This window comes from Dreissena polymorpha, chromosome 16 (genome assembly GCF_020536995.1).
Source record: "Dreissena polymorpha isolate Duluth1 chromosome 16, UMN_Dpol_1.0, whole genome shotgun sequence".
In the NCBI taxonomy this organism is placed as follows: Eukaryota; Metazoa; Mollusca; class Bivalvia; order Myida; family Dreissenidae; genus Dreissena; species Dreissena polymorpha.
In genome coordinates this window covers 30,824,534-30,850,750 of record NC_068370.1, presented here as the reverse complement: position 1 = coordinate 30,850,750, position 26,217 = coordinate 30,824,534, and the positions used below count along the sequence as shown (strand labels likewise).

Below are 26,217 nucleotides of genomic sequence, written 5' to 3'. Positions count from 1 at the left end.
CGCATTAAAAATCAGCCCAGTACATAACAAAACGCAATACAACTCTTGGTACGTAATTTAAATTGATTTAAGTGCGTAACCGGTTTTACCAATAATCTAGTTGAGTTTTTAGTGTAAGTTTACCATTCCTTTGAATCAAAAGTAAGTCAATCAAAATAAGCTTGTAATGAAAATGGCGGCCCATCATGTTTGTGGATCAAAAAAGGACGTTTTAAGCGACCAACGGCTTCTGCGGGAATATTTTTAAAGAAAGTTTGTTCATATCATCATTTTAAATTCCATCTGTTTGCATTTAATAATATAAATAACAAATGATAATAATATTTCTAGATTTAACACGCCATTTTATTTTTTATTTTCCAGTTTTCTATGGAAATGATAAATACCCCTAAATATTCCTAAATACTCTTTTTGGCTGAAACAAAGGAGTAAAATACGCTTTAACAATACTATCAGGGGGTGAAATACCATTTAGACTTAATCCTTATCTGGAGCTCTGAATTTAATATACCGGTCATGATATTTTAATCAATATAAACTAATATTTGTAAAAAAAATACAGTATTTTGGAACTTTTCTTTTTTCGTCAATCTGGTTGACAGTCCCTTTAAGAATTATTATAAAAGATTATAATTCAGATTTATAACAAAAATAGTTGCTAACATCTGTCTCAGACTAAAAAAATACTTATCATTATTTACCATGTTATACCTATTAATTGCCTTTCTTGAAAAAAGATTATAACAAATTGTGTTGCCATTTATAAATACATGTTCAGATTTGTAAAAAGCCTGTACAAACAATGAAAGAACATCTGCAAATAAAATTGATGTCAAACTCCCACACTCAATAATTCATGAACAGTTTTTGCGTGAAATATAATCAAAATATCTCCACCGTTGAAAACAACAACAACAAAACACTAGTTCTTGTTGCCATAAAAACATGCTTAGGATTATGCACTAGGTCCGGGAATGAGTTAACATACATTTATGTATTTTGCTCATCTTAATTACAATCTCTCCAAACTTCGGACGGCGTTCTTTTCTGAAATGAAGAAAGCAAACAAAGATTTCTAAGAATAATATACAGAAGTTTGTTTGTACAGACAAATGCAAGAATACCATGCTAAAAGGTATGCAAAAGCAACGTCACAAGAAACGAATATTTCAAAGACTCATCAAATGTGCATAAGACATGAAATTGAAGTTTTTTTAAGAGTTTGTAAGTTTATTGCAACTCTTTAGACTTTCAGCCGATACAAACTAGCAAGAATGGTTTGAAGATGGAAATGTAGATAGCTGATACAGAATACAAATGTAAAATCAAAACAAATATATTTATGATTAAGTTTTTTCAACATACAACAGTCTGACCTTTAATTCTGACCTTCATATTTAAAAAATATGAGGTTTAAAGATGCTTTTTATATTCTAGCTTTGTTAGTTTGTTTGTATTCCAGTTTTGTAAGATGCATATTGCATATTGTGAGAGTCACTATATTTACTTATAATTAATCAAAACATTTATCCCTTAAAGTTTGATATAACATACCCAATATGTGGCTATGTCAACGCTATACTAAAAACTTTGACCCATTGATCTTTTAGGTAAATAGCAATAAATGGCCTTGATTGTTAAACCCCATAAAACAAACTTAGAGGATCCTATTTTCCAGTGATGGTTGTTTTTTGCAACATATTGTACGCAGATACATTTTACACAAAAAGAAAATCTTATAATTTAAAAAAAAAAAAAATTGTCATGAGTACTGCATTTGCAAAAAATATTATATGGTGACATTTTTTTCAGCCCTCATTTAAGTCACTAGAACCATGTAAAACATGAAATATCAAAGCAGTCTGGACATTTTTTATGTAAACTTAACATGATCCTACTCATGTGAAACAGAGCTGCTGCTACGGGAGTAGTTATACCTGCCAGACAGAATTATAAACTGTTTGCTTCTATGCAGGTCAACTCAGCCGTACAACAAGTGCTAACCTGCTCATCTCAAGTAGCTGAACAGATAAACCAAGCCAAATGGAATGTTCAAAGGCATGACTGGGCCCTCTGTTTAAACAAGACCCATAATTCTTTAAAAAAAAGATTCTTTAAATTTCTTTAAAAAGAAAGGCAGACAAGTAGCAAACGTAAACAACCAATTAGCTTTAGGTGAATAGGAAAAGTATGACAAGAACTTTGACAGTTCAAATAAAGGTCTTTTGTTTATGTAAGTGGACGTCTGATTGCTTTTGTCTGGAGAACTTGTGTAGATGGATTATCATCATTCAATTTATAAAGGAGGAAATGTGAATGATGGACAGACAAGTGTGAACTACAAACACGGAGTGCCACCTCTACAGGTCAAACTCTGAAGGTAAATCTCGTAAGGTAAAACTCTGAATATCAAACTCTGAAGGTGAAACTCTGGAGGTCATACTCTGAATGTCAAGCTATGAGGTAGAAACCCTTATGTCAAAGTCTTTAGGAAAAACTCTTTACGTCAAACTCTGAAGGTCAAACTCGTAAGGTTAAACTCTGAATGTCAAACTCTGAAGGTCAAACTCTGAAAGTCAAACTTTGACGTTTTAATCTGAAAGTCAAACTCTGAATGACAAAATCTGAATGCAAAACTCTGAAGGTCAAACTCTGAATGCCAAACTCTGAAGGTCAAACTCTGAAGGTCAAACTCTGAATGCCAAACTCTGAATGCCAAACTCTGAAAGTCAAACTCTGAATGCCAAACTCTGAATTCCAAATTCTTAGAGTAAAACTCTGAAGGTCAAACTCTGAGGGTCAAACTTTGATGGTCAAACTCTAAAAGTAAAACCAAAGTTTAATGTTCAGAACTGTCTCAGAGAGAAATAGACACTTACTCGTATTCCCAGCAGCTGAGCATTACATTATACACGTCTTCATCACACAGAGGGGGCTTCTCCATTCGCTTCTCTTCCTCTACAAGGAACTTGAGAATCTCCTGACCACGTTTGCCCTGAATACATGGCACGTATGTAAGCTATTGATCTCCTTACCATGTTTGCCCTAAAAGCATGGCATGTATACAAGAAATTGATCTCCTTACCACATTTGCCCTGAATACATGGCATGTGTATTAGTAATTGATCTCCTTTCCATGTTTGCCCTAAATACATGGAATGTATGTTAGTTATTGATCTCCTTACCACATTTGCCCTCAATACATGGCATGTAAGTTAGTAATTGATCTCCTTACTATGTTTGCCCTGAATACATGGCATGTATGTCAGTTATTGATCTCCTCACCATGTTTGCCCTGAATACATGGCATGTATGTTAGTTATTGATTTCCTTACCATGTTTGCCCTAAATTGATCTCCTTACCACGTTTGCGCTAAAAACATGGCATGTATACGAGAAATTGATCTCCTTACCATGTTTGCCCTAAATACATGGCATGTATGTTAGCTATTGATCTCCTTACAATGTTTATCCTATATACATGGAATGTAAGTTAGTAATTGATCTCCTTACCATATTTGCCCTATAAACATGGCATGTAAGTTAGTAATTGATCTCCTTACCATGTTTGCCCTGAATACATGGCATGTAAGTTAGTAATTGGTCTCCTTACCATGTTTGCCCTATATACATGGCATGTAAGTTAGTAATTGATCTCCTTACTAGGTTTGCCCTATATGCATGGCATGTATGTTAGTAATTGATCTCCTTACTACGGTTTCCCTATATGCATGGCATGTATATTAGTAATTGATCTCCTTACCATGTTTGCACTCAAAACATGGCATGTATGTTAGTTACATGTATTGATCTCCTTACGTTTGCCCTAATTAAATGGCATGTATGTTAGTAATTTATCTCCCTACCCTGTTTGCACTGAATACATGGAAGACATGTCAGTTACTGATCTCCTTAACACTTAATACATGATAGACATGAAATGTAAGACCTTTCTTAATAAATTCAAGTGTTAAATGTCTCACATCCAACCCTAATATACTGATAAGCAGCAAACAGCATCTAACCTGAACAGACTGCGATTTTCTCGCAAGCTGTTCTGGTTTAATGCTGATTGCATAAAGCCACTTTCACTTTGCTTTGAGCCAAAATGAGAGAGTAAATGGCAACAGTGCCAAGCCCTACCTTATAAGGTTTGTCTCCATACGACGTTGCCTCCCACATAGTGACCCCATAGCTCCACACGTCAGACTTTGAGTCAAACTTCCAGTAGTACACACACTCTGGGGCGTACCACTTCAGGGGCCACTTGCCTGCTTCTTTGGCCTACAGAAGGAACAAAAGGAGCCTTGTTCTGAGATAACTGGGCTTAATGCATGTGCGTAAAGTGTCGTCCCAGATTAGACTGTGCAGTCTGCACAGCATATCAGGTACAATATTTTCCCTCTTACCAAGATTTTTGTTCCTTTAAACAAAAAAAAATTAAAAGTGGATAAAATCCTCTCAGATTAGCCTGTGCCAACTGCTTAGGCTCATCTGGAAAGTTACTTTGCACACATGCATTTTCATTTTTGTCCAGTTTTCCCAGCAGCTCATTGCCCTAAATGTTAACTTTATGAACTTTGATAGCTGTAAATGCACTAATTACCAGAACATTTGTTGGGCTTAGAGAGAGTCCAGTTTCGGAAAGGATTTGGTTTTGATGGTTTCCACTGTAAAAACTCAAGTGCAAGTTCTTGCTTCAAACAACTTGGTCCATATTACATAGACAGTGGCTTTGAGCCGGATATGAGGTACCATAGTTTACCATACCAAAGTTTTCATAAGTAAAATTTGGATTTTAACAATTTGAGTGCGTAAAGTGCCATCATGGCAACTTAAAACTTACTCTGTCATATATTTTCTGATAACTTAACGGCATAATTTATGTATTCAATCACATGACTCGTTCACCTTAACAGTTCAAACAAATTGTGTAAGAAAGTAGTTTTTGAAACAAATATGTTCACATATAATTGTTTACAACCAACACATTTTATTCACAAGGGCCTTATGCCCATAAGATAAAGACCATGCAACAGAATTACAAATGGTTGTATATTGGCAAAACAATGATGACAATATGAACATTTTTGTGATTCTTGCACATCTAAATTTCATGGTGATGACATATTTGAAGTTTCAATTTAATCACACAAAAAATCTTTACAACATTTTAAGCAAACTGACAAACCGACCAAAACTGTGACCCTGATATACCAGTGTAGCTCTCATATTTGGTTTGCAGGTTTATAATTAGTAAACAAGCAATTATGTTGAGGTGATATCCCCAGCTGCAAAAAAAATTGTAACAGATGGACGGACTGACGGACAGCCGGGAGACAGACAGACAGACGGACGGACTATGCCAAATCTATATCCTATTGCTTTTTGTGGGGTAAAACAAGAGCTGTCAGAGGATAGCAGGCTCGTCCCATCTTGTTCTTTTCAGGGTTTATGACATTTAAACCTAAAACAAAATGCTTGATATCATATGAGTCAACCCAAGTAACTCATTGTTGCCATCAAGCAATCCAGTATTTTCATATTAGCAAAATGGCCAAATGGTTCACCTGAACATAGATTTAAAACAATTACCATTAATTCATTCATTCAGAAATGCTGATTTTGAATTTTGACATAAACAAATCCAATCCTTATGTCATATAAAACTATACAACATAGTTTTATATTAAAATGTATGTATGCTTGCTTTTTCATCATAAAAGCTAAATTCATTCACGAGATATAAAGCCGCTACCTTTTTCTATATTTACGTGCAGTGACCTTGACTACGCACATCTCATGTTTAATTAAAATCCCAAATTTATTTAACCGTCTTTAAATAACATTAAACCATTTACCTATGGACAGTCCTTGTGACCATGATCCTTTCTGAAAAGCTATATGAAGTTTTGATACAACAAATCTACATTTGTAGTTTCAATCAATAGCTCCATTTGTTTTATTAGTTTTTTAAACATTAAGCATAATTGCTATTTTAAGTAACAGTGACCTTGACATTCACCTCATGCTTGCCTCATGCAACCCTAGCAATGTCTAGATATTTGGTATAAATGTATAATGAGTTTTATACAAGAGTAAATTTGTCACTGATTTGCTACGGAAATGTGTCTCTGTACATTTACTAGAGATGTTAGTGGATGCAAGAATTCATATAAGGATATGTTTAGAATGCCATGTACTATCTGGATAACCATTAAGATCTGCACTATCTGCAAACAATCTGCAGTCATATTTGAAATAGACAACAAGTAATAATACCTGTATGAGTAATTTGTGTTTAATGGATTAACACCAATCAAATTACTTAAATCCACACAAAATGACTCGTTAAGTTTATATGTTTTTTCCATTATTACGATATGTAACATGGTAAATATCAGCATATGGAAAAATTCAACAAATGTACTGTATTTGTACCTAGATTTTTTTTTCAATTTCATTGGTTTTGGTAAATAAGAGATAGTTTCATCAACTAAACGCTTTCATGCAATTTTTTAATTAATAATTGTGCTTGAACTAGCTTACTTAAAAACTTGGAAGCCCATGTTTACACCGAGGCCAATATGATAGCTTGCATTTTCTTAATAATCAAGCATCACATAAGGGAATTTAATACATGTGCATAAAGTGTCTCCCATATTAGCATGCGCAGTCTGCACAGGCTAATCACGGACAATTGTTTCCGTCTAAACTGGATTTTTATCAGAAGAAACTTTCGTTTTACAGGAAATATCATAAAAGCGGAACATATCTTCCCTGATTAGCCTGTGCAAACCGCACAGGCTAATATGGGATGACACTTTACGCGTATGCATTAAACCCTCTTTTCACAGAGCATGGCTCATATAAGTTCTTCAACTAGGAGTTAAATACTTGCTTCATAATAATTGTTGTCTCGTTGAAGAGCCTTGGACATTCCAAAGTCACTGATTTTGGCAAAAGTCTCTGTAACAAGAAGAACGTTTCTGGCCGCAAGATCTCGATGCACAAACTTCATTGACTCGAGGTATTCCATTCCCATGGCCACCTGGTGTAGCAACAAAACTATGTCAGCTTGCGGAAAATTTCTGAAAGAGTAAATTAATTGATCAAACTTAGACATCTTCATAAATACGAACTGCCATGGCAACAACACTATGGTTGCTAGCATAAAATTTCTGAAAGTGTAAATTATTAATAAAACTTTTGAATCTTCATGAAGATATTTATCAAACTATTGAATAAAACTTCAAAAGTGTTGTTTGTGATAAAAGCAGTCTTCATCTCCAATTTTTCAGAGCATAAGTCCATTGGGCTCAGCAAAATCCTAAGGCTGTTCTTTGGTCCAATGTTTGGTAAAAAAGCTCATCTAAATGCTATAAGCTTCATTGATTAAGGTTGTTTAAACATTGACCAAGTTTCAAATTATTCAATGGGCATGTCAATGAAATACTTCTATTTTGGATGCTGCTATCATAAATTGACAATTTACTTCAGGTAAAACAATTGTTGTCATTTATTAGCTTAAAACTTTATATTGACCATAAATTGGTGCAATTAGGCCTTCAAAACTTTTGGAAACAAGAAACCGTCAGAGACAGATGATGCTCCCCAAAGGGTTTTTTTGTCACAATATTGCACTATATATTAAGATAAAAAGAAACGTCTTGAAATGCATATCTTTGTACAAAATAATACGATGGATGGTTTAGCAACTTAAAAATTTCAAACAGCCATAACTCTCTAAATAAATCATCTCACCAGAACCCACGAATAACATGCGCATCTCCTCAAGGTATTTAAGCTTCCCATAAAGCTTCATTGAATTCCAGTCAGTAGTTGGGGGGACAAGAATTGCACTATATGTACAGTTAATAGAAAATTTCAAAGGGCCATAACTCTGTGAAAAATCATCCGACCAGAACCTGCTGATAATATGAACATCTCCTCTTGGTAGTGAAGCTTCCCATAAAGTTTAATTGAAAACCGGTCATTAATTGCTGAGAAATAGCCCGGACAAAAGTTGTGCACGGACGGACACACGGACAGACAAAGAGGCGACTATATGCTCCCCCAATAAAATTTGGGGGGAGCATAAAAACACAAGCCAGATCTAAGCAGTGTGTACAAATGACCAGCAGGCCCAAATCAAAAGTACTAGCCCTTTAATTCAAGCTAGTTTGTTCAGGTGAAGACTGCTAGTTAAAAAAATAGTGCAGTCAATGATAGATAACATAAATCTGTATAAAAACTTTTAAAACTTTTATCTTTTTTTATCAATCAAGTGCAATCTTTAATCCATAAGAACATATAATAAAATAAATTCTGTCTTACTTGTGAGCACTCAAAAAGGTGTTTAAACATCCTAGGGGAGCTAACTCCAGCACCAGCATAAGACATCCAGATTTACACACCCCTGAAAATAGAACAGGCAGGTTTTGCAATTTCACTGGCTAACTGAAACGCATCAAAGCCTGAGCTAAGACCATACTTAGTTTTTTTTTAAGTTGTTTGTTTAGTTTTTGTTATTTATGTACTTGTTTGTGCTTGTTTTTTGTTGTTGTTGCTTTTTGTTGTTGTTGTTTTTTGAGGACATACCTGAACTGTATCGGGGACTTGAAATCACAAAATCCAGAGGTATAGTTATTATTATGAAGGAAATAAGTTTAAAATATTTATTATAACTATATATTACTAGCATCAAAATTACACAAATAATATAGGAACACACAGAACAAATATTTACATTAACATTTTAATTAAAGAAAATTTATTCCATTAAAATCATATATATTATTTTGCATATATCATATATCACTCACCAATCATACGAACAATGTTTTTGTGACTCAGGGGCATCATGATTCGAGCTTCCTTCAACAATTCAGGCTACAAATCAAAAATAAATAATGAACAAGACTATTGTCAAGCAATATAAGTCCCCTACCGGCTCCACCATTGTCAGAAATTCCACCATTTTCAGATTTTTATATATATATATTTGTTGCCATAGCCAGAGCTCCAGATAAGATGTGTATCTGCGTATTTACGCATTGAAAAATTAACAAAAATGCATTAAAAATCGGCCCAGTGATTAACATTACGCTATACAAATCTTGGTACGTAATTTTAAACTTGTAATAAAAATTGCGGCTCATCATGTTTGTTGATCAAAAAAGGGACGTTTTAAGCGAATATTTTAAAGATATTTTAAAGTCTGTTCATATCATTATTTTAAATTCATTCTGTTTGCATTTATTAATATTAATAACAAATAATAACATTTCTAGATTAAACATGCCATGCATTATAAATGTCAGTTTTCTATGGAAATGGAAAATACCCCTCATTATTCCTAAATATCCTTTATGGCTGAAACAAAGGAGTAAAATACGCTTTAACAATAATATCAGGGGGTAAAATACCGTTTAGACTAAATCCTTATCTGGAGCTCTGCATAGCAACCAGAATTTTTGACGTAGGAACAAAATGAAATGACGTGCATAATGTCCATATTGCCATCTATCCATGTTTCAAGTTTCATGAAAAAATATTAAGAACTTTAAAAGTTATCGCAGGATCCAGAAAACCACCATTTCAGCAGTATTTCTAGTCTATTTGTTGCCATAGCAACCATAATTTTTGACATAGGAACGAAATGAAATGACGTTCATAATGTTCATATTGACATCTATCCATGTTCCAAGTTTCATGAAAAAATATTAAGAATTTTTAAAGTTATCGCAGGATCCAGAAAAGTGTGACAGACAGACAGACAGACTGACTGACAGACGGAGCGCAAAACATAAGTCCCCTCCGGTGAAACCAGTAGGGGACTAATAATGATGATCTATAGAAATCAAGATGGTGATGTCCGTGCAATGACAGGTATTTTATGCTGTTTTATACCCTTTATTACTTGTATTATCTTCGTAAATGCCACTCACTTTTTAGCCATATCAGCAAGAAAGTGATTAATGTTTATTTTGTATAAATAAATGCTTTTTATCTTGACTTTACTCGCAACGAATTATTTTATTCAGATCACAAAATTACAGCTCCGGCTAAGAACATTTGTAGCAATAAAGAAAAGATAGAAAGCGAATATTTATATGAAATAAACAATTTTCACTTTCTTACTGATATGGCTGGAAAGTGAGCAGCATTTAAAAAGTAAACAAAGTAATAAAGGGTATATGACAGCAAAAAACACCTGTTTAAGTATGAATGTCAGCATCTTGATCGTCATGTGATTACCCCCTCTGATAATGCAACAAAAACAAAAGACAATTGAAGGAAGCACAATGACCAGTAAATATAGGAACAAAAGAAAAATATTTCAACCTTTTTGGTTAAGATTTATAAGAATTTAAAAAATTCAAGGCATTGCTGAAGAAATTAATGACAGGTATAAATATAATAAATATACTATATATATATAACAAGACTATTGCCAAGCAATATATGTCCCCTACCGGCTCCACCATTGTCAGAATTTTTTTTTATTTTATTTGTTGCCATAGCAACCAGAATTGTTGATGTAGGAACAAAATGAAATTATGTGCATTATGTCCATATTGCCAAAATGAAATGATGTGCATAATGTCTATATTGCCATCTATCCATGTTTCCAGTTTCCTGAAAAAATATGAAGAACTTTTTAAGTTATCGCAGGATCCAGAAAAGTGTGACAGACTCACAGACAGACGCACAGAGCGCAAACCTTAAGTCCCCTCCATGAAACTGGTAGGGGACAATAAATATAAATATAATATTTTGACTGGTCAAATATAAACTGAAAAGAGAAAGAGTGAAAAAAAAGTATAATGTAACAAGGATAACAATAGTTTAAGTTTAATTTCAAGAGGTATGACTTCACCATACAATGCCATAAAAACAAGTTTTCAAGGTTCATTTAATTAAAACAATGGTCAGCTACCACAAAACACAAAACACTACCATCCACCAACTTTACCCTAATCTAATAACCAGGACTTTCAACTTTGTTGAAAACATACTTAAAATCAATACAAATCAATATATTCTTGTGGCTGGGGGCAAAATAGAGCCGAATTTCAACCCCAAAATTTCCCGGAAAGATGCCATAATTTTAACTGGCACACTGACCTCCTGATGTGGCGTAACATCTTCCTGTTTTAACGTCTTCACAGCAACCGGGATGGTCTTGCCATTTTTCTTGCACGTCCCCCTACACACAGACCCGAACTGGCCAGCACCTGGAGTGAAAACAGGTAGGGGTCGCATTCTAAATGAGCTCTGCATGTGTGTCAAGGTTTCCCCAGATAAGCCTGTTCAGTCTGCACGATCACCATTGAATAATACAATATAATGTTATAATATGTTATGTAATATAATATAATAAAATATTCTACATTATTTTATATAAACAAATTATACGATCAATATTGTATATAATTATATCATATACATATATTTATAATATATTGTTTTTATTAATAATTAACAATATATTTATGAAACAATATTAGCAACAGCAAATGACTAATTGTTGCTTTTTTAATTCAAGAAACATCCACAGTTTTCACTCAAAACTATTTATGGCAGTCTTTCCGAAATACCGGCGGTCCTCGGATTTGTTCGATATTAATTTGGAAAATCCGGAAATGATTCTAAAATTGCCGGACCTCGTGTCAGGTAATAAAATTGTGGCGAAATTTGGAATTCCATAAGCTTTTTCCAGAAAAGTTTCAAGGCAAAAGTAAGGAATTTACCGAGTTATTTATGAATACTCCAATCATGAAAAACATTTTTTTATTGGTTGCATTTCTTGAATGACGTACGTGCATATACGGTATCGGAAGATTTTTGCTGCGTCGTCAATGCAAATTACACACTACGTCATCACTATATGAGTAGATTCGCAAAGGGAGAGAATGGATACCATATACTTTTGGTTCCCGTTTTATCCGATTAATTCGTAAGCAAGCAGGGCATTAACACAGGTCATTGTGATCTTCCCGCGATCTGTCAACAGCTACACAGGAGTTAGAAGCGAGCTGACAATATCTACACAGGAGTTCGAAGGAAAACAGAGTATCCAGATATATAACTGGTGATTTTGTTTTCATTTTATTTTTTAATATCTTAAAACGTTTCAATTAAAATTTGGTGAAAGAGCCAAACCAAACTCTCATGATGATCATGATGATCAAGCTCAGCACTTCAGATGTTACAGCTTATGACCATTCAGGAGCTGTAGACAAATGGCTGTTCAGATTCGATGGTTTTATGTAAAATTAAATATTGAATGAGGTTTTTACGTAACAAACTCACACCTACATACAGGACCAATAAAGTTTTCTACCATAATTAAAAACAAGAGCGCCGCATGACGGAGCAATATACGCCCGATTCGTGTGCCATTGGAGATGATACACTGATGATTGATGTATTTGTTTTGGAAATAAGCAAAAAAAACAACAACAACTTATATAACTGATATATTCATATATATGCATTGATATCAATAAGTGTACACTTAGTCTCATTTGTTCTCTAAAACACAATATTTAAATCATAATTGTTTAGACCTAAATAGGTATAGAATGGCAGTATTTCCTGTACTGATATTACTTATCTTGAAATTAAAATGCACTAATTGACCCTTTGACCTAGTTTTTGACCCAGCATGACCCATATTCGGACTTGACCTAGATATCAACTAGATGCAACTACTGACCAAGTTTGGTGAAGATCGGATGAATACAATTTGAATTAGAGTCCGGACAAAGTGGCGCCGTTGAAAATGCACTAATTGACCCTATGACCTAGTTTTTGACCCGGCATGACCCATATTCGAACTTGGCCTATATATCAACTAGATGCAACTGCTGACCAAGTTTGGTGAAGATCGGATGAATACAATTTGAAATAGAGTCCGGACAAAGTGGCCCCTTTGAAAATGCACTTATTGACCCTATGACCTAGTTTTTGACCCGGCATGACCCATATTCGAACTTGGCCTAGATATCAACTAGATGCAACTGCTGACCAAGTTTGGTGAAGATCGGATGAATACAATTTGAATTAGAGTCCGGACAAAGTGATGCCTTCCGCCCGCCGCCCGCCCGCCGCCCGCCCGCCCGCCAAGGGGTTTCACATAATACGTCCCGTATTTTATACGGGCGTATAAAAATCATCCGAATAATTCACTCAAAAGCATAGGGATTGACTTTAAGACTAGTATAATATTATAAGGTATGCTAGCCTACAACACCTTAGCAAAAAGATTAAGTATTGAATGCTTATGATACAGGGAGATGGTCTTCCTGGACTTAATTATTAGCGCCCACCCAAGGCTATGCCTGATGGGTATCCAACGAAAGAAGATTAGTTAAAGGATGTGTCTTCAGTAGAGGATTCAGATATCCAGGATGAAGAGACAAATGATAAAGAAATCTTGGCAATTCTGAATGATTAAATAATGCTTTGTATATTAATCTGATAATATTACAATATTGTTAAAAATGTCATCTTTGTCTTTCGTCGTAATTTTTTACTTTTTGGGCATGAAATAATCAGTCTGGGCCGGAAATGGCTGCATGATTATAGGACCTCATTGCCAGCCATAAATTATAATTTTGGGAAGGACTGATTTATGGACCCAGATCCATACCTAATTGGTCTTGCAAATCGATCTGATCTCGTCGCAGCTCAAAGTCTTCCAACTTTCTTGGCAAGGAGCCATAAATCCCCTCCAGATCTTCTGGATTCATACCCAGATCTTTCAAAGCCACACGCCGACTGTCAAACCCAGCAGTCGCTCCTAAAGCACAACATAAAATAATCTTAAAAACAAGAGATGTGTTTGTCAGAAACACAATGCCCCATACTGCACCGCTTTGAAATAATATATAAAAAAAAAATTATTTTGACCTTTGACCTTGAATGATGACCTTGACCTTGAACTTCCACCACTCAAAATGCGCAGCTTCATGAGATACACATGCAAGCTAAATATCAAGTTGCTATCTTCAATATTGCACAAGTTATGGCCAACGTTAATTTTTTTCCGCACAGACGGACAGACTGACATACTGACGGACAGTTCAACTGCTATATGCCACCCTACCGGGGGCATAACAAATTGTATTTGTGAAGCACAATGTCCCCCCCATATATTTGACCTTTGACCTTGAAGGAAGACCTTTCACCACTCAAAATGTGCAGCTCCATGAGATACACATGAATGCCAAATATCAAGTTGCTATCTTCAATATTGCAAAAGCGTATATTAAATAAGGGATTTTGACCCATATATATGACCTTGAAGGATGACCTTCACGTTGACCTTTCACCACTCAAAATGTGCAGCTCCATGAGATACACAGGCAATATTGCAAAAGTTATGGCAAATGTTAAAGTTTGACGCAAACCAACAAACAAGCAAACAAACCAACAAGGCAAAAACAATATGTCCCCCACTATAGTGGTGGGGGACATAATAAGTTACAATTTTGCATTCAGTACTTTTTATATATGAGCCTTGCTCTGGTAAAGCTAGTCTTTCAATACAATACAATACAATACAATACAATCGTGCTTAAATAACAAGGTTTAAACTTGACTCTGTATGCAGTGGCTGTTACTCGTATAGTAACTGATTGCATTCCTACATTTACTTCATTACTCAAACATTAAAAGCGATGCATTCCAGCTTTGTAATTTCAAACCTGTCATGAAATCGTGACATGACATGACAAAAGTATTTACTTAATCATTTTGCGTCACAACACATTTAACTGTTATCAAATTGATGGATTAAATGTAAAACAATTAATACCCTAGTCATTTTATAAGTGTTAATTCATCTAATGTTTCTGCTTAATCTTTTTTAGCGATATGATTCATTTTGTGTTATTTTAAACACTTTTCAGTCATTTGAAAATGTACCAAATTATTATGTTTCAAGTAAGTTAAATACCATAATCAAAAGAAATTACACTTAACAATAAAAAAAGATGAATTATTGATTTCATCTAAACAAAAAGCACTGAAAATCTACTGTATTGCAATCCATTGCTGTATTATTCAGCCAGTATTACACAAAGTGGGAGGGGGGTAGATAAATACTTTTTGCATTGTGCAGAGCTTTAACAACATGTATAAAGCATATCTTGGTCATATGTTTTTTAGAAAAACTGTGCTTACTAAGTTTAAGTCCATTTCAATTATTTTATTACACACGCCCTTTTCAAGTATATATCAACTATAACATTGGACATGAAATTTGTATGTCCATCTCAATTATTTAATTGCACATGCATTATTCATGTCTAAAGTGGCTTTTATGATTGCACTTAAGCGAATAGTCTATGGCACATGCACTTTTTAAGTCTAAAGACGCAACTATTTTATGGCACGATAAAGCACTTTTAAAGATTATATCAATTATTTTATTGCACATGCACTTTTTTTCATGCCAATTATTCACAAACAGCACACACCTCTGTGACTATCCCCCTCCCAGTCCCCTGCAGCAAACCATCGACTGCTCTCGTCTGGGGTGGGCGGCAGGGCCCGCTGCTTTCCTCCTACCTGTGCTCCAGCCTGTCCTCCCACTGCCCCTGCAGTTGGGCGGTTGAGACTCTCTCGTTTTGTTAAAGGCGGCAGCGGGGGACGTTGTTCACCCTGGGACTAAACAGGAGGTACGTGGTTAGTGGGCGATTACAGTACAGGGCTGAGTGTTATCAAAGATAATACAAAAGATTTCAAATACGAATGAATTTTCACCTCACACAAATTAAGCATTAATGATCAATACATTTCTGAAATAAGAGTAATGTGAAGGATCAAAAGGAAATGAATATGAATCATGTAGCCTACATGTTCTCATCAGTAACCAGTAAATCTAGACCTCTCGAATAAATCTTTACTGAAAATTCTTCAAAAAATGATGTCAAAAAAAACAGTGATTATTTGAATGCACATGTATACAAACTATTTCAAATACGCTCTGGGAAAAAGGCATGTGCTTACAGTGTTGTACCCGATTAGCCTGTGCAGTTACACTTCCATCTGTTATGGTATTTTTCATTTAAAGGAAGCCTCTTCTTAGCACACAATCCAGTTTAGGTAGAAATTGTTGTCCTTGTTTAGCCTGTTGAGACTGCACGGGCTAATCTGGGACGACACTTTACCCACATGCATTAAACCCCATTTTCCCTGAGCATGACTAATTTACATACTGAATTCGAGGCACTCGAGGGATTTCTTGTCACCTTTGGTTTCCCAGGCAATCGGAAATAATCCATATTCTGTCTGTTGAACTCCATATATTCTGCAATAAAATCATTAATTCATTATTTTACAATTTTTCATACAAATCTACATAGCAGAATTATTTATGTCCATAACACTCCATAATTTATATTCATAAATTAACCATTTAACAGTTCTACATACAAATAGACACAACAAAATAATCATCATCATCATTATCATCATCATCATCATCATCATGAATAACAGCAGTACCCTCATAGCAGCATCACAACTATTCATCCACTAAAAATCAGAATACACAATTTTCATATCAATATTTGTTCATGATACAATTTCAAGAAAAACATGTGAATTTATCTATTGCGCAATACCCTCAAAACAGCCCTACTTTTCAACTGCTCCTTGTCATAGCCTGGGCAAGCAACCGGTTCTGTCAGCTTACACAGTAGGCCATCTTGTTTGTTATGATAGTGGTCAATTAACTGGAACACAGAGTTGAAAAAGATATGAGTCATGCTTTGGGAAAAGTGGGCTAAATGCATGGGGAATTTTTCATTTACCTGAATTTTTTTCTAAAGGAAAATCCATTCCAAGTGAAAAGTGTTGTCTTTGATAAGCCTTAGAAGACAGCACAGGCCTATCGGGCTTACACAACGACACTTAACGCACTTGCATTAAGCCCCGTTTTCCCAGAGTTGGCTCAACTAATCTCTCAGTCATGGTTTTGCTTTCAAGTTATTGACTGATATAACAAACACCAACTGTATCCACATGCTGAACATTTGTTGTGAAGTTATCATTAAAGTTCATGATAAAAGATAAGTTACAGACAGACACATGAACAAAAATGGTTGTGACCGCCATATGAAGCATACTGCAAGCAAACTTAACAACAATAATTTAACAATACACAATGCTTGCCTTATAAACAAGTCATTTGAGTACTGTCAAGGCAGGTGATCAGTATCGAATAAAAATAACAATTTATAGAAGTCATTTGGGTCATCTGGTCACATCTGGCATATAATGATGATTTTAAAATTGCAACAACGGCAAGACTGTATGAGACTCATTCTCCAAAAACTGGGCTTAATGCAGTGAAAGTGTCTTCCCCAAGGAACGACACTTTTATCAAATTTTTCATTTAAAAGAGGTACAATCTAAACAAAAATCCAGTACAGGAAGAAAGTATTGACCCTGATTAGCATGTGTGGACTGCAATAATAATGGCTGACAACCAGCCACGGTCCAGGTTTCTAAGAAGGAAATCTAGCATTGTCTGATGGGTTACTTTTGTAACAGATTTAAATGGAGCTTGACCCTATGCAATTATTTTTTTTGCACATGCATTAAGCCCAGTTTTTCCAGAAGGTGGCTTAAATCATTCATGCTAAAATAATTCATTCCATACATCTCAACATCACAGTCGTAGATCACTCACCATCATAATACAGTCGAACTTTGGTCCGTCCTGAATGCCGAACTTCTTGTTTTCGTCTTTGTCGATTTTGTAATGGCGGGTCTCCGACTTAAAGCTGATACAAATTGCGAATGTCTTCTTGTCCTCTCGCATTCGAACTCTGAAAAATCCGAGAGTGAAAAAAGCTTGATTCCTGCTGCATTCATTTTTTATGACCAGTCATAAGAATGTAATAAAATCATTTTTATATATTCTTACTATATTTTATCATTTAATTATTATTTAAATGCATATTTAGACAACCAATAAATTTAAGCTTGCTGGTTAAGGTTTGAATTTTATCTTAATTCACTATCAACAATAACACTTCTTGAATATTTCACAATGTTCATTTACAAAGAAAAAAGAGCTATGTTTGTGAACCAGAATGCCCCCTACTCAACTTAAGTTTGGTTTAGAACTATTTATTTTAGCTTGATTGCATTGAAAGCCTCAGGCTTATTGAAACGCTATAGAGTTTGTTTCCTGTGGCTAGAACAAGTACTTGATGTCTTTGGGGGAGATCTACAGAATGCTCCCCTAGTGGGGATCAAACCTGTGACCTCATAATCGCTAGGCGGACACCATATCCATTATACCACTAAACTTTGAAGCCGCATAGCAACTATTGTAGCAATAATTGTTAAATCCAAGGCCCGATCTTCTTTAAATATCAATCCACTGGAACAAAACTCAAACTTCATCTGTAGATAGACTGTCACACCAAAAATATATTCATTATCTGAAAACGTTCGAAAAAAGTCCTGAAATGTGTTATTTTAAATTAAATTTAGTCCAAGAACTGTAACTTTGTCAAAAATTAATTGACCAGAATGAAAATCAAACTTAATCTGTAAGTCAAGGTAGGCTCACACAACAAAAATCAGGTCAATACTGCAAGTGTTTAGAAAAAAAGTACAGAAAAAAATGTTATTCAATTGAATTTTTAAAAGTCCAATGCATATTTCTTGGCCAAAAATCAATGGACCAAAATGAAACTCAAACTTGATATGCAAGTCATGAAGGTAGACTCACACACCAAAAATTAGGCAAATATTTGAAAGCATATAGGAAACAAGAGGGCCTGAAAGGCCCAAAGTCACTCACCTGAGATTCAAAGGAACTAACCTGTTCTGTGCAGACAAAGATGTCATTAGAACAAAATGTTCTTACCAACTTTCAGGACTAGTGACCACCCTGGCAGCCACGTTTTTCAACAGACCAGAACCATTTTCAGACACATCCAAGATATCATTTAAACAAATATACTGACAAAGTTTCATGAAGATTCATAAGTCCATATATAAGAAAAAATGCCCCGCCCACTGGTGGCCATGTTTTTCAAGCAACTGGAACCATTTTCAAACTTGTCCAAAATATCATTGCGACAAATCTTGTGACAAAGTTTCATGATGATCGTACAATAAATATGGCTTCTACAGGGCCAAAATTTCTTTGAGCCAACCAGATTTCGTTTTTCGGAGCGCGAAAAGTGGTTTTAAAATAATAATATATACTATCAACTTGTTCATATTTCTTTTTATGACAACAAGGGCATATCACATATAATATAACATGCAGTTTTCAATAAAGAAATAATTATTATGGTACTTTTCAAAGTACAATCATAAGTTAATTTATACATGTTCACTTTACAGTGGAGTAAGTTGTCCCAAATTTGAAATCCTGAAAATAAGGCCGGGGGTCTTAGAACCAGGAACCAACAGGAATAAAGGCCAAAGCCCCCAACCCCATCCAGAGCCCTTACAAATTGTTCTTTGTTATAGTCTTTCCAATTGCAATTTCAAGTGAATGCAATTTGAAATAATATAAACCACATCGTCAGTATTACCGCATGTGTATTCGTCATTCTATTTCTTCTATAAAGAACTCCGAAAATAAATTTAAATCAGCGAAAATAATGTATCCGAAAACGACAGTCCGAAAAAATGTACGCGTTCTGCACTTGAAATAAAATTTGCATATCGTTTGATTGCAGAAAATGAAAATCAGTAGCCTAGCAAATACGTTAAAAAATATACCATTTGGTTGACATTTTTCTTTACAATAGCATTGCTTATGGGTAAAAACAACTTAATTATCACCTTTTATTTCAAACGATAACGTCGATAATCGGTAGAAAGTCATAACATTATCAACACAGAACTAATTATTTAATGATCGTCATTTAATTCAGATCCATAATCGGTAGAAAGGTCTAAAGTGATCAGCTGAGAAATTATTTATTGTTGCTCTTCTTGTCATTTGTTTATCTTTAAATACGACGTTTGCCATTGTCCGCTAAATTGTTGGCAGACGACAATATCAACTGTGTATTCCAAGTGTCTACGCATGATTGACCCAATATTATGTGAGAGCGAACTCAATGTTGATTGGCCAGCAACCATGTGCGCTTCAATAACAGTAAGGTCAAGCAATGTCTCATGTTCTGGTGCAGACCGGTTTTCGTTTAATGTTCAATTTGCGAACACTTTCAATGAAACAAAGAGAAAACTATAGAAAACCAGTCTAGATTTAAATGGCGGATAATTTCAAAGAAGATTTGCGAGATTTTAGCATTTTCGCAAATCAGAATTTTCTTGAGCCAAATTCTCAATATTTTCACAAATGGCTCAAATGGCGAAGTTCTAGAGTGTTAACAAGGTTTAACTATAGCTAACTAAAGCATGATATATGGCAATTATATAGGAAAAAAGCCCCGTTCCCTGGTGGCCATGTTTTTCCTTCAACCGGAACCATTTTTGAACTCATCCAAGATATCATTCGGACAAGTCTTCTGACCAAGTTTCATGAAGATCGGAAAATAAATGTGGCCTCTAGAGTGTTAACAAGGTTTTACTATAGCGGCTATAGTAAAACCTTGTTAACACTCTAGAGGCCACATTTTTTTTCCGATCTTAGCCATATAAGGAAAAATGCCCCGCCCCCTTGCGGCCATGTTTTTCAACCAACCGGAATCATTTTGAACTCGTCCAAGATATTATTGGGTAGAATCTTCTGACCAAGTTTCATTAAGATCGGACAATAAATTTGGCCTCTAGAGTGTTAACAAGATTTTACTATAACCATATATAGCCATATAAGGAAAAATGCCACGCCCCTTGGCAGCCATGTTTTTCAAGCAAACATAACCATTTTCGAACTCATCCAAGATATCATTGAGACCAATCTTCTGACAAAATTTCATGAATATTGGACAATAAATGTGGCCTCTAGAGTGTTAACAAGGTTTTACTATAGCCATTTAAGTAAAACTGCCCCGCCCCCTGGTGGCCATGTTTTTTCACCGATCTGGACCATTTTTGTAGTCGTACGAGATATCAATGAAACCAATGTTTTGACCAAGTTTCATGATGATTGGGCAAAAACTGTGACTTCTAGAGTGTTCACAAGGTTTCTCTATAGCAATATAAGGAATACTGCCCCGCCCCCTGGCGGCCATGTTTTTCAACGGATCAGAACCATTTTTGAACTCAACCAACATATCATTTAGACAAACATTTTGACAAAGTTACATGATCAATGTGACTTCTACAGTGTTCACAAGGTTGTTTTTGTTTTTTTACCTAGTGACCTAGTTTTTGACCCAGCATGACCCAGTTTCGAACTCAGTCGAGGTATCAATGGGACAAATGTTCTGACCAAATTTCATGAAGATCAGAAATAAATGTGGCCTCTAGAGTGTTCACAAGGTAAAATGTTGACAATGCACGACGGACAACGGACAAAAGGCGATCACAAAAGCTCACCATGAGCATGTTGTGCTCAGGTGAGCTAAAAACTGCTTAGATGGAATGCCAGACGGCCGTAGAGACAGACCAACTGACAAACGGACTGTCTGGCTGATACATGTATATGCTTCCCTACAGGTTGCATTAAAAAAGGTTAAAGAGTTTTTCTTGCAACAAAAAAAGTAAATATACTAAAGAACACATCAATCATTTTTATGACATCAACAATAATACAGCACTCACAAAAATTTCCCATCTTTGTGACCAGAACTGCGCAATCGCTTTTCTGAATCATTGCGATCAATTTTTCCGTGGTACCATGGCTGTTTCAAATGCAGATCTCTGGACACTATCACCACCAAATGTTCTCTCTGTGTGCCTAGGGCTTTTTGTTTGTCAACTCCCTGTAAATTATACAAATAAACCTTGCTTTTGTAAGCTAAGTGGCACTTTCTTCCTGCACTAGATTTACCCTTAGAAGAGACTTCCTTACAATGAACAACACCCAAAAAGCAGAAAATTTCATCCATGACTAGTCAGTGCAGACTGCACAGGCTTATTTGGGACAACACTTTACGTAAATGCATACAGCCCCGTTGTCCCAGAGTGAGGCTCAAATAATAACCCTTTGCATGCTGGGAAATTTGTCGTCTGCTAAAATGTTGTCTGCTGAATTTCTAAAATAAGCAATTTCTTCGATTTTTTTCAAAGAATACTATCAGAATAGCAAACAGTTTGGATCCTGATGAGACGCCACGTTTTGTGGCGTCTCATCTGGATCCAAACTGTTTGCAAAGGCCTTTAAAATCCGGTTCCAGCGCTAAAAGGGTTAAAGCAATAGCAAAAATCATTAACATACTATGGTAAACATAAATACACAATAGATACAAGTTTACAATATATTCAATAACTTCTGACTATTTCAAGATTTTATCCATGTATATTACTGCTTTAGTAATTGTAACAGTCATAAACCTTGGCAATATTTTCCTTATATTAACATTTAACATAAACAGGATTTAAATCATGTTGACAAGAATCTTACTTCATGCTTGCCATTTCCTAATATTTTTCTGAAGAGTCACATGAACAATCCATAAACCCATACACTACCGGTATATTAGATATTTAGAAACATGATTTTGACGCTGCATTTTCACAATGTCTAGAAAAGTAACTACAAATGATAAAGAAAAAAGTACAAATGTCTGACTTACTTTAAAGAGACGTCAGCCTACATGTCAGTTTTGAGTCTTCACTTTTCAAATGTAAGGAAAGTAAAAAATTTAAAAAATCATTTCCTTAAAAATCCTATCAAGATTTCTACCTTTATGGAATCAGCTTTCCGAATCAACTCTGACTCCAAGTCGGAATACGTCATTCCCCTAAATGCCACGGGGGCCATGTGATCTGGACGGTTGCAGGCTTTCCGTAGTAACGTGATGACGCCATCTTGACTTTGCTGGTGATGAACAATGAGCTCTATTGGTCCCAGGAATTTTTTCCCTGCTGGTATCATGTAGGTACCATCTGTCTGCTTCTCAATGCTGTAGTGATGAACTCTGAAAAACATTGTGACCTTTTCACCATTAACTGACTAGTGAAAAAAAAGACTCCAAACGATAACACAGGGCAGCAAATTAATAGTTGGCTCGACGTTAATAAAATTAACTAACCAAGGGATTGTTTTGCCGAATTGGAAAAAGTACCTGTACTGTATCGATTGGGAAAAATTAGCGCGAAAAACCCTGAAATTGGGAAATTTGAGTCATGTAATCTTCAGATCGGGAATTATGGTTCTTTTTAATAGCTCTGTATGAATCGCACAAATCAATCAAATATTCATTTACATGCATTTTGGCTTGAAATGTTCAGTTTTAGTGCTCATTTCATTTGTAAACTTGCAGATAATGCACTTTTGAAACAAAATTGACTAAATTGTCCTTACTTTTGAGAATGTTTCAGACAGCAATTGGGACTTTTGTAGTTTTTCCTCAATTGGGAAAGTCCCTTTTACGGCTACTTTATAATAAAGAAGGAAAAATTCGCTGTGGCCCTGCTGTACCACACCGTACCAGGTCACTATGAAGCTACGATGGCATCTAATAATTTATATATAAATAAAAATGTTGCAGCTATTGGATGATTACCTTACTTACTAACTTACTTTTTATCATGGCACAGGCTGATCGCGTAATTCCCCAGAGGACTGATGCTTTCTCTCAATAGAAACATGCCTTCCTCACAGAAATGGTCGTTCAAGATTTCCTCAGCCTCATCACGTGTTATCCGCCCATAGAAGTACGGCACTGTAGAGGCTTTCATCGGCCCGTTGCCCCCAAGGGCCATGTTGAGTTTTTTTTTTAGGATTACCTTCAACAAAAATACTTAACTCTTTATATGTTTGATGAAAACATTTTGGAAACAGTGAAAAAACACAATTTTAACAAACACATTTATATATCATTATTTATATATCATTAACATGCACAATAAAATTATAGGGAGTTTACTAAAATGTCTCAATATTTCTCTATCTTTCATTAAAAAAAATAAAAATGCTGGACTATTTTTATGCTAATATTTGTAATTGATAATAATGTATCAAGTTATGATGAATTACAATATTTGGTGATAGACGTTTTGTGCCACTGATATTTGTGTAGGGAGGGATTGGACGTTTCGACCCACTGATATTTAGTGTAGTACTATACTGTATAATGAACTTTTGTTATCACCAGTTCAATGATGGATATTATAGATGTTATATTACTGTATATTATATTCAAATATATTAAACATCATTCTATTACAAAATTGTGTTTCTATGATCAATATTATTAAAATCAAGTTTGTGTGACTTTCAATTATGAGTGACTGTGTCATTCAAATTGTAAATTTGTTCTTAATTGCATAAATATATTTAATTTGTTTAATAAAGGACAAATTTATTTCATTACAACAGCGTTTAATTGCAACACATATGATATCTCATAAAACAAGAGTAGCATGGGCCTTAAGGCGCTCACCTAAGACCCTAAGGAACTAGACTATTCCGAAAAAGTGACAGCTGATTCATGAAGATTGGACAAAAACAAGAGCACCGCATAACAGGAGCAACGCTCGGCTGCGGGTGCAGTTATGAATAAATAAAAGCGTGAAAGAATTGTCTTTTTGTTTTTTTTGTTCTTTAGAAGTCACAGTGATCTTGACCTTTGACCTAGTGATCCAAAAATGGGTGTGGAATGTAGAACTCATCAAGGTGCAGCTACATATGAAGTTTCAAAGTTGTAGGTTAAAGCACTTTGATTTTATAGCCAATGTTCAAAACTTTGACAAAATGTTAAGGTTTTAGCACGATGCGGACACAACACATTCGAGCTGGCTATGACAATACCTCGGGTTTTCTCCGAAACAGCCGAGCTAAAAATGACTTCTTAAGTATTAACATGTTGTTTTTTATTTGACCTAGCTTTTGAGCTCACAAGCCCCAGTTTCAAATGACAATCCCAGCCAAGATTTCAGTGGGAAAAATGTTCTGACCAAGTTTATAAACATTGCCCAATAAATGAAGCTAATATAGCTTCAACAAGTTTTCACATTAGCCATATAAGGTAAAATGCCCATATAAGGTTAACTAGATAATAAGATTGGACCAAACATGTGACTTTAAAAGCGAACAAGGTTTAATTATAGCCATATATGAATAAAAAGAGTTTTACACAATCACCATTGTTTTGCTTATCAAAAATGCAACAAAAACAGGTAAATATGTTAATTTATCATAACTCAATATGTTTTTATAAAAAAAATCCTCTTTTATGTATTGTTCAAATAGGATTTCGAAAGTAACACAAAATTGTATTATATTTTTCCCAAATTGCAGGCAATACGACAAGTTTGATACTTTTGTATTGCATGCAAATATTGTCAATGTATTAAAAATGTTTTTCTGATTTGTATGTTTTCACTTTCAATATTGTAAATCAATTACATATAAAATGAAAAGTAAATCTCACTATGAAATCACTTGAAATGCATTTAAAACATACATGTATCCTAAATAAATAATCTTGAAATACAACAATGTTGTTTTTCATTACACATTATTTATATATATATATATATATATATATATATATATATATATATATATATATATATATATATATATATATATATATATATATATATATATATATATATATATTTGGATTCACACCTTACAATATTATTGTTGCCTATTGAGCTATAAATTACTACTGGGACGAAACAACAACCCCTTTCCACCACAAATATCACAAGAAACGTCCATTAAACACACTGTTTACCTGTTGTTGTCACAGTTTTGATTAGCGAAACGATTTAAACAATCCCCCCCCCCCCCCCCCCCCCCCCATTTTGTGAGAAATGATTCCCAAACTGTTCAAAATTTTGGAAAAAAAATTGTCGCGAACTTTTCAAAATTGTGAAAAAAATATTCGCAAACCTTCTAAAATTGTGCAAATTTTAGTAAAAAACTTCTTGCAATTGTAAAAATTTGAGTCATGAATTTCCAAAATTTGTGAAAAACAGCCATTCTGACAATTGGAAAAAAGCCCTGCCAGAACAAACGGCAATAGTCCATTACCGTAATAACTCTAAGTTTTCTGACACTCTAAATTTTTGGACACCCTTCTTTTTAGCCAAAATAATTATGATCATGCCTCTTAATTTTCCTACTTAGGGATATTTGTC

General features: G+C 34.7%; 1 protein-coding gene across 4 annotated transcripts in view; it reads right to left on the bottom strand.

The window, feature by feature from the left end:
• The window catches only part of LOC127861441 (tyrosine-protein kinase SYK-like), a 135,841-nt gene that overhangs the window by 99,754 nt on the left and 9,870 nt on the right, over nucleotides 1–26,217 (bottom strand). For 3 of the 4 annotated variants that reach the window (XM_052399928.1, XM_052399929.1, XM_052399926.1), the window contains exons 2-15: nucleotides 23,648–23,853; nucleotides 22,808–23,042; nucleotides 21,724–21,884; nucleotides 17,711–17,849; nucleotides 16,658–16,751; nucleotides 16,233–16,324; nucleotides 15,492–15,681; nucleotides 13,661–13,810; nucleotides 11,131–11,240; nucleotides 8,826–8,892; nucleotides 8,338–8,419; nucleotides 6,902–7,091; nucleotides 4,144–4,284; nucleotides 2,880–2,995 (exon numbers count right to left, since the gene is read on the bottom strand). In XM_052399928.1, the coding sequence (XP_052255888.1) occupies nucleotides 2,880–2,995; nucleotides 4,144–4,284; nucleotides 6,902–7,091; nucleotides 8,338–8,419; nucleotides 8,826–8,892; nucleotides 11,131–11,240; nucleotides 13,661–13,810; nucleotides 15,492–15,681; nucleotides 16,233–16,324; nucleotides 16,658–16,751; nucleotides 17,711–17,849; nucleotides 21,724–21,884; nucleotides 22,808–23,042; nucleotides 23,648–23,829 (1,949 nt within the window). In that variant the 5' untranslated portion in view covers nucleotides 23,830–23,853. Of the gene's footprint in view, nucleotides 1–891; nucleotides 1,048–2,879; nucleotides 2,996–4,143; nucleotides 4,285–6,901; nucleotides 7,092–8,337; nucleotides 8,420–8,825; nucleotides 8,893–11,130; nucleotides 11,241–13,660; nucleotides 13,811–15,491; nucleotides 15,682–16,232; nucleotides 16,325–16,657; nucleotides 16,752–17,710; nucleotides 17,850–21,723; nucleotides 21,885–22,807; nucleotides 23,043–23,647; nucleotides 23,854–26,217 lie in introns of those variants that run through there. The other variant, XM_052399930.1, reaches the window with a different exon arrangement.